This window comes from Pyxicephalus adspersus, chromosome 5 (genome assembly GCF_032062135.1).
Source record: "Pyxicephalus adspersus chromosome 5, UCB_Pads_2.0, whole genome shotgun sequence".
Classification (NCBI taxonomy): domain Eukaryota; kingdom Metazoa; phylum Chordata; class Amphibia; order Anura; family Pyxicephalidae; genus Pyxicephalus; species Pyxicephalus adspersus.
Window position 1 is genome coordinate 98,835,780 of NC_092862.1, and position 16,420 is coordinate 98,852,199.

Genomic DNA, 16,420 nt, shown 5'->3' on the forward strand with positions numbered 1-16,420 from the left:
TAAAACTTAGAACACTAGTAAGTTGGGTCACAATACATGGCATAGGACACTTGTGGCAAAATACATAGAATAGAAAAATTCGATATACTAACAGGGCAGGCATTACAAAGTTGTAACAAATAATTGGGAGAAGGTAGAACACTGAAACAATAAGAGGTTACTGGCTACCCATGGCATAAACAACTGGGTGAACTAAATTTGCCGTATTTTGCCACACCCCCTTTTTTTACCACCCGGCTACAGCTTCCTACCACCCGGCTGAAAAAAATTTCTGGGGAGAACACTGCCCTACCCAATGCCAGTCCCTGGGTCTTCATGTCATAACCACCACTATAGTTTTCTCATGCCTGAGAGGGCCCCAAAAGAATTGTCCACATCACCCAGGCAGTGACACTAGAAAAAGCACCCAATTTGCAATGAGGAGTAGCGAAGACTCGTGACCTTAGAGTTAGCTAAGTATTAGAGGTTTTCAGATTTTCTTTTTTCAAATATAGGTTGGGGAAGGTGGGGTAAGCAATCTATCGCTGGAAGTAGATGTGTAGATGTGTTTTAGCAGATAAAAGATATGCTTTCATTAATAAAGTTTCAACACAAATAAAATTGGTAATGATTTCACTCTGGAACAAATAAGTGTTAGTCTAAAGGCATTGGTAATAGGCATCTTTTTTTAACATTATAAAGCTTGTTACAATATAGCCATGGTGTTATGTATGCTGGTAACATACATACGAGGTTAGACAGCTAGAAGGAGGCTTTAAAAAGAATGTTTAAAATGCTTCATAGCTAGCTTTGAACAATGATTTTCTGTGCTCTACCAGTTTGATGCTTTTAATGCAAAGGAAAAAAAAAGTGTTCTCAGGCTATGGAGGAAAAAAAATTAATCAAATCTAATTAAAAACAAATGATCTGACAAAAGCAATAATAGAGAAGTACATTTTAATAAGCCGGTAAAATATAACCCCAGTGAATGGAGAAAAGTACAACGAGCAGTCGGAGAATAGAATTCTGAAGTTTTATATCTTTTCCTTGCAATAACGAAGGAAGGAAAAACAAAGTCTGACAGCCTGCATAAAAAATCCTGTTGGGATTCCCAGTACTAAATCCAGTTATATTTTAATAAATAACTAATAAATCATATCTTAATGAAAGCCAGCACATGTCATGTAGAAGAATAGCATTTGTATTATTTGAGAGGAGAAGACATAGAATCATGATATCCTACTACTGTGGTATCAATCATCAGTTTTAAAACAGCCCTATTATCATACATGTGCTCAATCTACAGTCTCAAAATATGTTTGGATATGTCTATTAAATACAGAACATTCATTTTTAACAAATTATTTTTGCCTTGGTACAGAATGAATACAGATTAGCCTTTTCAACATGGTGAAATCCTTGAAATAACTTTCAGGTCTTCAGGGTACCCCTTCTATCATTTTTTTTTTTACTTACAGCTCACAGTATATTGGTGTGGTGGTCAGTGGGAAAAAAAATCTTACATCACTGGTCATTGAAAAGAATGTCATCCTTACAGATAGCCAAAATGATCATTGGTGTCACTTAAACTGACCTGAGAGACAAATTGTTCAGTGCTCAAGGAACTACCAGCAACCTCAGGATGAACCCTAGGTTGAGAACTGGTGGAATTAAAGTAACATCACTGCTCACATATCTCTGTCAATGCATTGAAGCAATGTTTTTTATTGATCTTAGTTAGCCAGCTACTACTTTTCTGTGAAGCCCCACTGTGGCTCTTGTTACTCTCTAATCCTTATCTTTTCACGTAAATGGCTCTCCACCACTCTGTGCAGTGTTTTCCCCAGCAAATTCTTTGTGGGCACCTGTTAGGCAGAAACACTAAATTTATCCCTTAATGTGTACTTCAGGCAACAATCATTGTGTCAATGTCTGCACAATAGGAGACTTTTCATCCTCTTATTCAGAACTTAATTAGAACTAGCAGCTAGTTAGTTCCCCAAAAGGTAATAACATGGGTGTTTTATAAATAGAATGACAAAAACAAAAAACAAAATAAAACATAATAGAGTGGGAGTATTATTAGACAAATATATTTGTCCTATTTGTAAGCGTCTTTTTTCAGCTAATTGGAAAAATAGGAATGATGTTACCATATTTGGGGTAAATTAATGGACATTAGATTTCTGCAGCCAGCGCTGAGCTAACAAGGTAGGTAGAAAAGAAAGCCACCTTCAGAAGGGGGTTGGCGTGCATGAAAAGGGCAGGACCATCAAACTTTGCTATGGGATTGGTATTGTGAAAGCAGAGTAATCAATAAAGAAGATGAAAGAAGAGATGTAATGATGTAAAGAGAAGAAATGTAAAGAAGAATTTACTATGAATTTGGAGATTTTTCTACGAGAACTAGCAATGCACTGATTTTCCTTTGTTTTATAGGAATGCAACACAGACTTGAAGGTCAAATGCAAGTCAAACATAGGTCAAATATTAGGTTAAATTCACTTGGTAATTCCGAGTTAAAAGAAACATTTAGAATTCTTGTGAAAAGCATGTTTTTCTGTTGCTGTGACAAGTGAAGTGGTCATTTTCGTCATTTTCCTCAATGCTAGCACACAAAGAAATACAAATCTGAACAAGGCTGCAACCTTAAAAAAAAGAAATTAAATAGTCTAATGCTGAAGTTCAACTTAAGGTGTTATTAAACACTGATCTGTAATCTACTGTGTATTTCTCCCTTCCTCTCTCTCCTCTCTCACCTCTCCCCTTCTCAATGCCAAAATTGTTGGAAAGTTCATTTATTTATTTAGTATGTATGATTTTCCCTTATTCCCCCTCTTGATATATGTCTCATTTAGGTACTTAGTGTTATACGATTTTCCACTTATTGTCTTATTTGATTGGTTTGTAAAAAAAAATGTTGAAAACTAATAATAACAGATTATACATAACACTGGGGCACAACTGTTAACAATTTTTTGTTGACTTCAATATTTAAGCTTATTTACACTAAAATAGGTATGCCGATTCTGAAAGTGCATTTAGTTTTCTTCTATCACCTCAGTTTTTTCTCTACTGCTTATATTAATGCGATTACTGTAGCGTGGATTTGTATAGCCTAATCATTAACATGTAAGACAGTGTGGTCAGAGGTTGTGCGCTGCTCTATGTAATGAATAACCAAAATTTATTTTTCTACCTACACCAGTATTTCTTTTCTTTCAGATCATGTCTGGCTCTGTTGTTACTCGTCGTAAGTGCCTAATCAACCCTGATTCATTTTGTTATATTTGTGGCAGTTTCACCATTCCCAGTCAAAGGGTGAACATCAGCACATTTGTGGAGCAAGCCTATTTGGCATATTTTAAAGTTAAACTTGGAGATCAACATAAGTCTTGGGCCCCTCATAAGGTATGCAAACAGTGTGTCAAGGGTTTACGGATGTGGCCAAAGGGAACACATGATAAGATGCCATTTGGTATACCTATGGTTTGGCGAGAGCCAGGAGATAATTTTAGTGACTTTTACTTTTGTATAGTGAAAGGATAGTATAAGTATAAAGGAAAGGGAAGATGGCTTTTTCTGGTAAACAGGGAATTGTAAAACTTTTAAAACAACCTTTATTTATAAATAGTATTTAAAAAACATGGTTGTAATTCCAACAGTGTTAACCGGACCAAACGCAATATGATACCCCGTAGGGAATCTAAGTACACAACAAATAAAACAAATGCTCCTTTATGGTCTTTAAACACCAGAGTATGGATAGATTGTAACAATGATGATGATTGGTATATGGTTACTGTCTCATAACCAACGCGCTTGGCCCGAGATGGGCTTTTTCATGATAATATTATATACATATACTCAGCATTAAGATATATACTTCAAATTCACTTACTCATATATTAAAGGATTGTAGTCGGAGAAGGAAGTAATCAATCTCATGACATAACCAGATGGATTTGGATATTCTAGTAATAACACAAATATATATGAGTGTTATTACTAGAATATCCAAATCCATCTGGGTATGTCATGAGATGGAATACTTCCTTCTCCGACTACATTCCTTTATTATATAAATGAGTAAGTCAATTTGAAGTATATATCTTCAAGCAGAGCTTGTTTAAGCAGAGCTTGTTTAAGCAGAGCTTAAAGTATGTCCTTTTTCATAATGGCAATATATTTGGGTCAGTCCCAATTGGCCATTCAGTTTCTCTTTGCGAAGAATATGCAAACATAAGGAGAGTCATTGGGTTGTTGCAATATCAGCAGCACAATTGGGTCATCTGTGTTGATGGTATGCTTTATTCTTGGTAAGCAACGTGGATTTACCAAGTATCCCTGTTATCTATGCATATGGGGCAGCAAAGCTCAAGAGATGCATTGGGTGGAAAGGAATTGGCCTCCAAGATCTGCCCTAAAACTAGGTGAGCCACTTGTTGTTAGAAAATATTTGGCAGCTCATCAAAGAAGATGATTTCTTCAGGACAATGTCCGAAGTTGAAGTCAATGTCATTGTCAAAGCCATTGTCAAGGACTTTCTTGGAAATACATGAGCAAATAATTACACAGAAATTGTCCAGAAACTCTTGGAGAGCTACAAAATGCTTGGTTGCAATATGAGCATCAAGGTGCATTTTCTGCATAGCCATCCTTCTAACCTCCCGGAAAACCTTGGTGCAGTCAGTAATGAGCAAGGTGAACGATTCCACCATGATTTGAAGGTCATGGAAGGACGGTATCAGGGTAGATGGGATGTACATATGATGGCTGACTACTGTTGGAGCATCCCGCGGGATTGTTCTAACAGTGAGCACTCCAGGAAAATCTATAAGCGTAAATTTTTACCTTAACCGCTTACCCGATCAATTTGTAAAACTTTTAATGTAAAAATGTCATAGTTACAATAAATCCTTTGTATGAACAAAAGAAATTTAAATAAATAGTACATTCAAGTCATTATTTCATGAATTTTTCATTGTATTTAAAATTTGTATGTAGGAGGGTACCCTGTATCGTAAAAACTGGATGTTATAGGAAAAAACTGGGGTAATTTTTGGATTCACCACCCAAACATTAGTAAAAAAAAAACAAGTGTAAGATCTAACTCAACAAAAAGCGTGTTCCCTAGTGTAATCTACTGTGTATAGCGACAGGCACAGACACAGCACCTTCACAATATGGCTGCTCTGTCCGCCAGCTCACGACTGATAGCTGGTTGCCTGATGTGCATTTAAAGGATCAAAGCTGCATGCACAAGATCAAGGAAGCTATAGTCCTGTTGTAGGGGGGTTAGGTGAACCCTCCAAGCAAACTTCACAACCAAAAGTTTGTAACAGTGCTGTGAACAAGTGAAAGCCTTGGGCACAAAGGTACCTAAGGAAGATAAAAATTATGTAACAACCGTGTAAATGTAAGTTTAAAATGTAAATACATTTTTTTTTCAGAAAGAAAAATTCTATTGTATACAGGTATTATTCAGCAGTCTCAAAATAATGTTGCATTTAAAATATACAAAGAAGAACACTGTAAATGTGCTATACAGCAGCTTAGTGTAGAAATTCTGCTGGAAGACAAAAGGTACGAGCGACAACAATGACATAATAGTGGCTGGCAGGCTGGTCTGAAGGGGCAAAGCAATTACGGTTTGATTGACATACAATAAAGGTAAACTTCGGACAGAAATTGTAACAATTTCTTTGCCCAGTGAAGTTGGCAACTTCTCTTTAAAACAAGTCATATTCATTAATACTTGAGGTGTATATGTAATGGTAGATTTGCTGCCATCAAAAGTGTTTTACAGTGAGTGACAGAGATGAATAACGTACTCGAGAAGACTCATACCATGCAATTTGTAGGTGATGAATGACACATCACATCAAATAATTACTGTAGTATCACACAGGGTAAAGACGAAGGTTGAGGCAAGTCACAACAAGGTTTTTTAACACATAAATATCAAATAAACAATTGATTTATAACAAACTTTTGTGGACACAAGACACACAAAAAAAAAAACAGCCTGTGTGTGAGAAGCGTGAATCTATACTCCTAAGAGCAATAAGGGTAAATCTCTATATGGTTGTGTGCTGCATTTTAAAAAATATAAAATGTTGCTGCTGTGCATTGCATTAGGCAAACTTTCAACCTAAGCACACCACATAACACACAAATGTAATGCTTGGTACATTTTGTTCTTCAGAGTAACAGCCATGCATTGTATTCTAGTGCTTTCACAAAGTGCATTTTTGGTGCCATGAACAACAAATGGCAGGACAGCACAGTAACATATGTGCTATTAGTTGCCTTGTGTGCCATAAGGTGGAACTAAAGTCAGGCAGGTGATTATTGCAGAAAGGAACAGTTGATGGCCCTTCTGCAATCACTGTCCTACCAGCCTCATCGCTCCCCAGCTGTCAAATTTTGCTGAGCTGCACATGCGAGGTAATTAAGTCATCCTGACATGACCAATCAAGGTGGCTGAAGATCATCTACTGGAAGAAATAAAGTTGTTGGACAATTTTTAGTCCAACTTAGTTATGGAGTCCAAACTTGAGATGGAGGCACAAAATGTTTCTAAGACCTGGAAAAATAAGGACACCCAGTGTCAGGAATGACTGTGGGGGTCAGTGCACAAAAAGAGCTAGATTTTTATCACCTCCTGGGATTAATTACAATGTTGAGCTTTAATGCCAGCAGACACAAGTAAGGTCACACAAAAACTATTTTGTCCAGTAGGCTTGCTTGGACTAAAACCCTAGCAGAACAGAAAGAACTGCTCATGCACTGCTCATGCAGGCTGGCTTCAGACTTTGCAGTTTGCATTATAAACATACCTAACATGACTTTTGGAGTCAAATGACAATTTTATTATTTTGTTTACATTAAATTTTAAAGTAACAAGATAATTAGGACCTGTTGCTAGTCAAATGAAAACCAACACATCAGAAAACCTTAATAAGCCTTTCTCACACTTAAAAATGAATACCTATAAAAAAAATTAATACCTATAAATATAAACTGTGCTAAAAAATGAGTGAAAATGACCTTCCCTAAATCCTTTTCGTGTAGGATTTTCAAAGGCAAAAGATCCTGGGTGTGTCGCCAGGTAACAATGACTGTCTTGACCATAAGATTTATTATATCCTCCAAGGAGGTCTATTCCAATTTTAAAAGTGGCTAAGGAATCAGTCAAGAGATTACAGTGGAAGGAGTCTTCTGATTTAATGAAGCACACAGCCTTTCTACTTACTAAAAAGCTAATTAATTAAAGCTTCTGCAGCATTACCATGCTTATAGAAAAGGTGATAACATAAGGATTTGTAATTTATTATATAGAGATTTTCTCATCCAAGCTTTTCTTTAACATATATAAAAATATATTCTGTATTTGCTTACTATTATATGGTAATCCTTTTCCAGGAATAACAATTTAAAATTAAAAACATGTAACAGAAATTTAAAGCATACAGTACCTTCTGTGAATTCTGGTAATGAGTAATAACAATGAGGAACATATATCAAGCACATTAGCAACAGAGTATATTGCAAATTGGGCTGCCTCTTCTTTAGCAAAGTCTATATAATTTCCAGTAGAGCAATCAACTGTCTCCAGTGATGGAATGCTTGTACATACTTTTGGAAGCAGCCAGGTTTCTTTTGCAGGGGATTTTTTTTTGGACTCCGAAATCTATTAGCAGTATTTACTAATGTTTGACACTAAATTCTCGATTATTAAAGTGGTTTGCTGCTCCATTCTAAATATTGGAGTCTAGCTTGGGACTGTAAGTAAAGTGACTATGACATGAGCAGCCTCATGAGCCATTGCGCTAAAAAGATTGACCATGCTACTTTTGAGATTTGAGACTCAAGTGTGAAGTTCTGGCACCTCTTGCTTTTCTACCTTCATCTAATATTTATAAGCTAATGTACTTCGCTTAGGCTATTGTATAGCTACCCAGCTACTACAAAAATCTGTAGATCCTCCAAAAAAAGACACCAAGGGCTCCATTTAAAAAGTTATTTCACCCAGGCGAAATCTCTGAATGTTCGCTGGTGGTGAATTTTATGGCTTGTATATTTTTACATATATCCTAATAAAACAATGACTCAAAAAAGCTTTCAATATTGTGAAAATTACCTGGCTATTCAAAGTTTTCCACCACATAGGTTTTTCGGGGACCTTTCATATAATTTCTATCCACCATCTACAAAGCCCCAGTAGCTATGGTATTCACTCCAAGGTTTTTGTCTACACCTATGCAATTGCATAGGGGTACTAGGCAGAGCTGCCCAATGTCAACCTTGCTATTCAACTTGGCTTTGGAAACTCTCTGCATTCTTTACAGATGATATCCTGTTTTTTTCTGAGTGCCCATCTTGTGATGTGCCAACTATGCAATCAATAATACCACATTTTGGTACTTTCTCTGGATTAAAGCGTAATTTCCACAAGAGTGAGATTCTTCCACTGACTCCATGCAGATCTGGAGCTTGGGCATCCACTATGGTTTTTCAGATAGCACAGCATACTATTACACATCTCGGTAATAAAATAGGACAATCCCTGTCTTCCATAAACCACCAGAAATACCCCCCTCTGTTCTCCAAAATCCTCAGAGAACTTAGGCAGTGGGAAAACCTCCCTTTTTTGGTCAATGCCACCCCATAAAGATGATGTCCTTTTCCACGCTATTATACCCATAAAAAAACCATCCCACTACAGAAAACGAGCGAAAATAACCCTCCACAAATTATATTTAACGGTGGGGTGGGTGGAGCCAACCTCCCCAACATAGGATTGTATAATCTGATCTGAATCACCAAACATGTTGTAGATTGGCTCAAGGGCACTTCTATTCACTTAACTGGACGCCGTCATGCTAACTCAATGAGACATATGAGCCCTATTACATTGTAAAATCCCTTAGATACTATACTAGCTTAGCGAGAAGTCAGATGCAAACTCCAACTGCCCACACACTTCTCAAAACATTTATCTATTTGTGGACACCCCAAGGGAGTAGACCAAGGTGTCTTCCAGATCCAGAAACTATTAGGTTTGGAATGCTTTGGGGACCTTTTCAGTTTGGATACAATTGATCCCTTGACATTCTGAAACCATAGCAGCTGTTTCAAACTTCCACCCACAGCATCCTACACCTTATACTTTAAACAAGTCCATGCTTTCATGTGTAATTTGCTCAAGGAACCCTGTAAGACTTTACATACTAATGACTATGTCCAACTGCTTTTTCTGTCCCTGCCAAATATATTCATTTTTACACCCAGCTTTTACTACTCCACTGTCTCATTCAAATGTCAAACAATGGCAAAGAGATCTCCAGGAACCAGATCTGGCTTATAAAATAGTGTAGGGTTTTTAAGTGGTTAGTGCTAGTATGACAAATGAGATGTAGAGGAAGATGCAATTCATGATTAAGCCTAGAGCTTTTAAGATATTCCTAATTTCAAATACCTCTCCCACCAAAAGAATTTTCAGATGTGGGGAACCCCAAATGTGGGGTTTCTCTGGCCCTGGTGATACTCTGATTTTTATCATGGTCTTCTGGCAGCAAGTGCTACAGGTTACACATCAGGTGCTGAGCATGCATGTGCATCTCTCTCCGTGCTTTCTATTATTTGGTTACTGGGATGAATCCGGGTAGGCAATTATGTCTAGAGAAAAATGAGATTGGATCAAAATCTGGCGGCCAGAAGAACGTTATTGTTGACCTGGATCCACCCCTCTATTGAAAATGTGGCCTCACCCTTGGTGATAGTTTTAAAGAGAAATGCTAGAAACCCAAAAGCGAGAATATAACTTCAAAAGTTGTTTCCTTCAAAATTGGTATCAATTTATTGTGAATGTATTTATAGAGATCCAGAGAAGGCAACAAACATTGATCAGTTTAAATATTCCTCTTAGTATATAATTAATGTATCTACTTAACCTGCTGTTGAAGACTACCGAACATACGATGTGTGTATATCTGTATCATTGTTTGAACTGAATCTGAATTTATATACAATTTGATAAGGTTCTATTATTGTATTATCATAGTTAATGTTTATTATTTCTCATGATAGTGAGCTGGAATTTACTTTATTCTATTTGATTTGCAATGGATTTTGTGAACATTTTTATAGTATCTTCCCTTGGTTTCTTTTTCCCCTCTGTAATGTTCGTTATCCCTTCCTCTCCAATTTGAGCCCCTTGTTATTTTCCTTTCCATCAATGTTTGTATTTGTTGTATTTCTATTTTTTTTTTCGAAAACCCAATAAAGAAATTAAAAAAAAAACAATGGCACTGCTATTCAGTGGCCAATCGTCAAAAGTGCACAGCTGTCACACTAGGAAATAAACAGGAAGGAATCAAATTTTATCAGCGATCCCTGAATAGGATACAATTTTTAAATGGAGCCCCAAAGTATTTATCTACTAGCAAGAAATAATGCTACTAGGAAAAAAAAGATCTAAAACATACACAAAAACACAAATTATTGCCTTTTTGTATAATGTAAAAACAAAAAAGAAAACATTTTTGTATTGATGTATAAAGATAGGGCATGTCAGGATAAATAAATACTAAAAGAGGATTATTAGCTAAAACAATATATTATACTTTACACATTTCTGACAAAGATACTAAAATGAATAAATAACATTGAAATGACCATGGGGAATATAATAGGCTAATCAAATAAATATTTACAGCTGGTGGGAAATAAAACAAAGGGAACAAATTTGATTAGGAATGAACATCAAGCAAACCAAATTCAGAGCTTAATAAGCTGTTAAACAAACACAAAGTGGAATGAAAAGAAAACTATCATACCTGGTGCAAAAATTATTATATTAAGTTTACAAGAGAATACTGTTATAGGTAAAAAGAATCATTACGTTATTAGTTGTCATGTTATGTTATTATTGACTTGTGCAACATTAGTTCCAGATCATTGATCATCAAGCCAATGTGGGGGGACAGATAAACACGTCCGATTTTTGGCCGAGACGAGCATGACTGTTCTCCTGGGGCAATAATTATCTGACTTGTGTATGTAGCTCAGGACAGAAGCCATGTAAAATGCAATGTATGAAAGCCTCAAGCCAATAATCATGATTAGGTAATTACTAGCTAAAAATGTTTGCACTTGTGACATTTGAGGAAAACCTTTTAGCCTAATATGGCTAAAAAATGTTCAGATTGAGCAAAATGTCTATAGGCGGAGACAGAACAATTTAGCATATCATGTCCCAGCTGAGATGATTTTTTTAAACTCCAATAATATTGATTCTCTGCAGACCACTTTCAGCCAAGTCACAGATGTTGAGGACCACAAGTTGACAGTAAAGAAATCTGGCAAATCACAAGCAAGCAAAGCATGTTCTTTTATTTACATGCATTAGCTAACTTACTCTAGGTTTTGTCCCTTTTTCCCTATTACAAACTTCCAAATGAATGAGTCAAAACTACCAAAAAGTAAAAAAAAAATATATATATATATATATATATATATATATTATCATTTTATTTTAACCTAAATATAAAATAGCCCTCCCACTGGTTCACATGTAAACATTTTCTAATTTTCCAGATTTTAAAATCCAATAAGCAGTCCTAAGAAAAGTTTTAGAATTACCTGGAGATTGTTTTCCTGAATTTTACTTTGTAGTATAGAAAGACACTTTGTAAAGTCGGTAAAGTCTTGATCTGGTGTTTCAATCAGTTCACATCCCTAAATAAAAACATAAAATGTAAAAAACAGTATGTATAGTATCTATGAATTTGCTTATCCTGAGGCCTAAATTCCAGCGAAAAGAGTGAAAGATTCCGGGTGTTGTTGGATGTCTCCATAATTGAAATTCAAGTTAAGTTTAATTTCTTCAAACTCATTCATGTAAGCTTGTGACAACAGCTGTTTTCTGCATCTTTTACTAAGCAAGCAAATGACTCCTATTTGGGCATAAATGTTATATATAAATTCAGGTAAAACTCATCAGTTTGAAAAATTGGTCTTTAAAACCCTTCACATAACAGGTCTAAAGGAAGAATTTAGGGATGTCAATGTTAGGTTCGATCAAGTTAGCTAATTAGAGGGTTTAGGTAAGGTTAATTTTAGGTGTTAGATTAGTGTTCTGTGAGTTTTAGGCTGTGGATTATATATTTCCTAAAGTAAGTTCACCTGCTTAATCAACCATAGAGTAACCGCTTTATATACCCCATCTCATATATATATATATATATATATATATATATATATATATATACACATATATATATATACACATACACAACACACACACACACACACACACACACACACACACACACACATACACACACATATACATACACTTTATATTTTGTTTTTTTTAACCTAATACATACTGAAAATCAAATTATTCTCCTCTCATGGGAATCCTCACACCTACACTTGGCCCAACCTTTTTCTACCACACTTTGATCTTTCCTATTCCTTTTTCTTGCTAACTGCCCAGTTCTTTCCCTATCTCCCTAAAAAATCCATATTATTCAGACCTTAAAAATATCATAAAGATGAATGCAAATAGACTCATTTTGCTAATTTTACTCTTGTGTAACAGGTATATCTGTTGGCATGGAGGATGGAAGCAGCTCGAATCTTTTTGGGATACACAGGCTCATATTTAGATAATGCTAGACAAGGCTGCCCATTGTGTTTTCAACATTATGATCTGTATTTTTCATTTTTAATACAAATCTTGTTGTGTGGACTATAAATAAAAAATAAACCAACATGACACATTAGGATGCTAAACATATGCAGCATAAAAAAGCTGGAAAACACTGCAGTATTAGACATAGGATGTGTTCACCACCATGATGAAGAAATGCATAAGTACTTGGTCATTGCTGTAGCTACACAAGTTGGCAACTGACCAGGTGAAACAGATTTTAAGTGAAACCGATGTCCTTATACATCAAAAGAGAACAACCATGGACACTCCTTTTACAATTAGGGTATGTGTTCATTGGTGTTGTTTTCTTGCTTATAAAATGTACTTCAAACAAGCCAACAAATTATACGGACTTTTCTATGTTTTGAATGAACTTTAAGAAGTCATCAAAATTACACTGACTTTCATTGATCAATGCAATTCAGAGCTCAGAAGCCCTTTGACCTGTTTGCATTTCACCGCCCTATCTCTAGAGATCGTATTTCTGCAGTGTTCAGGGCCAGTGAGGGATCTCAAGTGGAATGCGCTCATGCACGATTCTGTCATTGATGATGTATCTCCAGCAGTAGAGTTGCCCATGTGAAATGGCCCTTTACCCTTAATCATAAATGTACAAACATGAAATCATTACCTAATCATGAAAGCATAAAGAGATATTGGTCAATTCTTTTTTTATATTCTTCAAAGGTTCAGTTGGTCATCAGTTGAAATGGCTTTTCTATTGTTTTATTTACAAACATTAAATCTATGTTTCACACTTTTACTTCCTTCCTATGATGTAAATTCCTAAGCTGCACAATCATGTCAGTTTACCTTTTCTTCTCATACCATGTCACACTTGGAAAAACTGGGAGATAGGATTTTCAAAATGCACTAGGAAAAACATTTGTCACCTTGACAGAGTTGTGGAACCAGAGAAGGTTCTCCACACAAATGTTTTATTCTATTATTGCAACTTCAGATGATATCCAAACATTCAGCATCATAAAAAAATTCTGTTTACTAGCACCTTATAAACACCTATTTGCTCAACCAAGACAAACATATATTGTCCGGCTTGTGTAAAACTTAGACAAATTTAAGAAGCTGTCTGCAACAATCAAGCAAAGTAGAAGCAAACACTAATTAAATGATTAGTGAGATACTTGAGTATAGTTATTGCTAGATGGTCTATAATGTATTTTCTTGTAGAAAAGCTGCCTAAATGTTTAGGAATGTATAGTGCTTGTTTAATTTTAACCTTACTTCAAGAATTTTTTTTTGTCCAAAGACAGAAAAAAAGACTTTCAAGGCAATTTTTTTCTATGTATCATTCTTAAATAATGTAATAAATATTTATGTTTGTTAATATTTTTTATGTTTTCTAAGAATGATACATAAAAAATAATTGCCTTTAATGTCCCCTTTTCTGTCTTTGGACAAACATTTCTTTAAGTATGGTCATATATGGGATGTGGCAATGGTTTAAAATGAATTTTTTGGATACCATCCATCTGTTTTTAATATTCATAGATAATAAAAATAAGCAAAATGTCCTAGAAAGTACCATGGGCACCCCAATAATGTTTTCTAATGTCTAACTGAATGCTCAAACACTAATCTCTTTATCAAAACATAAATTGTCAACTGCATGAATAAGAGACTTGCAATTAATTATGTACAATGTCCCAAAACATTAATGTGATATGAATGTATTAAATCACTCATTTAACATGTATATGTAAATGATCTGTTATGTATTTTCCTAATAGACATGCTTAATATGAGCTCCTAAATTCAAATTAGCAGTTAATGTTTCAGAAATTTTTCATTACAATGAAGGAAAGTATGCAGATGATGTACTAAGGGAATGTCATGGCTGACAGGGATGCCTATTAATAGTGATCACTGAATTGAAATGGCAACACCAATTATCTTGTGTAGTTCATTCACCCATTTATTTATTCTGATTTGCTCTGGGACCCTTGGCTGATGCAGAATGTCTAGTAAATTAAAAAAAAAAATCTTGTAACAATAGCAACAACACAGAGACACAAAGCCTTTATTCCTCCTTTTACAGCCCTTACAAGGTCAACAAATCTTTCAGTCTTTAGGTAAATCAAGTCACCAGATCAAATGATAGGTTAAATGGGTGGTTCTTCAACGTGTCTCATCGGGGGTGATCAGGTGTGAACTGGAGCACCTTGTTCATGGAGGTTTTCAGGAATGAAAATTTTTATACTGTCATCCCAAAAGACCCTTTCTATAAGAAAAGAGTACGCTTGCAGATGGGCGACATCTAATGTGGTTTCCTCAGAATTGTCCAAAGTTTTTGAGCCTCAGGAGACAGGGACAGAAAAATATCAAAGAGCATCAGGCTATTAATTTTTAACCTAGGTCAGTAAGTATAAAAAAAGCTAAAACAACACAAATGGAGGGTCCATCTGACTTGACTTGGTTTAATGTGCTGGACAGTGCAGTAATGTTCAAGTTTAAATCGATGCCCCAGCTGAGAAGAAGGCGTCCAGGGTGTTCAAAAAAGAATTGAGATTATCAAGAAGATGGTTAGTCAGGGACTGAAGATAACCATGCAGCAGGGAAATGTCTGGGAAGTGCATGTCTGGGAAATGCACTTTGTTCCTCAGCATAAGTAAGTTGCAGCTCAACAAAAAAGGCAGTTATGATAAACAGCCTAGAAATTTAGAGCAAATGCCATCAAACTTCTTCAGGAGGGAAACTCTGGCATCAAGGGGTACTGGAGGCAAATCAGAACAAGCTAATCCAATTGGAGCTGCATCTTTTGGGAGTTTTCATGCAGAACATGTACTACTTCCATAAGATTAGCTAATTGTTGTGTCAGATTTAAAAACTTTGATTTTCCATCAAGGTTCACTCTGGCGGGGTATTGTTGTCAGAGTTGGGTTGAACTGTGACAATTAGATAATTTAACAGTGGAACCAACCAGTTTGATTGGCGATGAGTGTAAATGAGGCACTGGATCCTAAAACTGTTTCAGTCTCCTTTTTGTAGTGGCTGGCGGTATTACAGGTGGTGATTAGCCATTCCAATGTCTGAGCTCACACCAGAGAGGGAGATCTGCAAAGAGAAAGGATGGCCCACTGTATGCAAAAGGTATGTATTTAAGGGAGAGCAAAATGAATAAGCATTTAAATGAGCCTTTTGATTTAACTGTAAACTATTGTTTTTTTCGACCAAGACTAAGACTACATCAAAAAACAGATTGGAGGTGATCAAACAGGGTGTTAGTAGAGAGCTTTACATGAACATGATGTTTTCATTTTTTATAGAAGAAAAAAAAAGAGCCTGTAGTTGGGAAAGGGTAAAGTAATCCAGAGAATGGTGCTTCAAGCGGAAAAAACACAATCCCCTCTGACTGATATATGTACAGTTCAACTTGTATAACAAACTTTGTTGCTGAGTCTTTACCAAAAGCTACGCCCACAGTTGTTTGTTTGATCTTGCCGTATTCAAACTAATTCCTGAATGAGGGTGTCATGTTCATTATACTCAGCTAGTGTACTTTACATTATCTAATAAGGAAAACAGCAGCATCTCTATACCTTTAAAGATAGTTATATGGGACTTCAATCTAAGTGTAGACTCCTGGGGATATATCACTTAGCCAATTATACAAGAAGGAAATTCCATTTCTCAGGGCCTCCAGCTCGCCATATTACATTGAATATTTTGTCAGTTTTTGAAAGTGGTTGCAGT

At 35.7% G+C, this 16,420-nt stretch overlaps 1 protein-coding gene across 3 annotated transcripts in view; it reads right to left on the reverse strand.

Annotated features, from left to right (window-relative positions):
• Positions 1-16,420, reverse strand: part of TPK1 (thiamin pyrophosphokinase 1) — a 254,941-nt gene that overhangs the window by 122,143 nt on the left and 116,378 nt on the right. For 2 of the 3 annotated variants that reach the window (XM_072412251.1, XM_072412253.1), the window contains one exon: positions 11,629-11,724. The exons of the other annotated variant lie outside the window; for it this stretch is intronic. In XM_072412251.1, the coding sequence (XP_072268352.1) occupies positions 11,629-11,724 (96 nt within the window). The remainder of the gene's footprint in view (positions 1-11,628; positions 11,725-16,420) is intronic. 3 annotated transcript variants of the gene reach the window in all.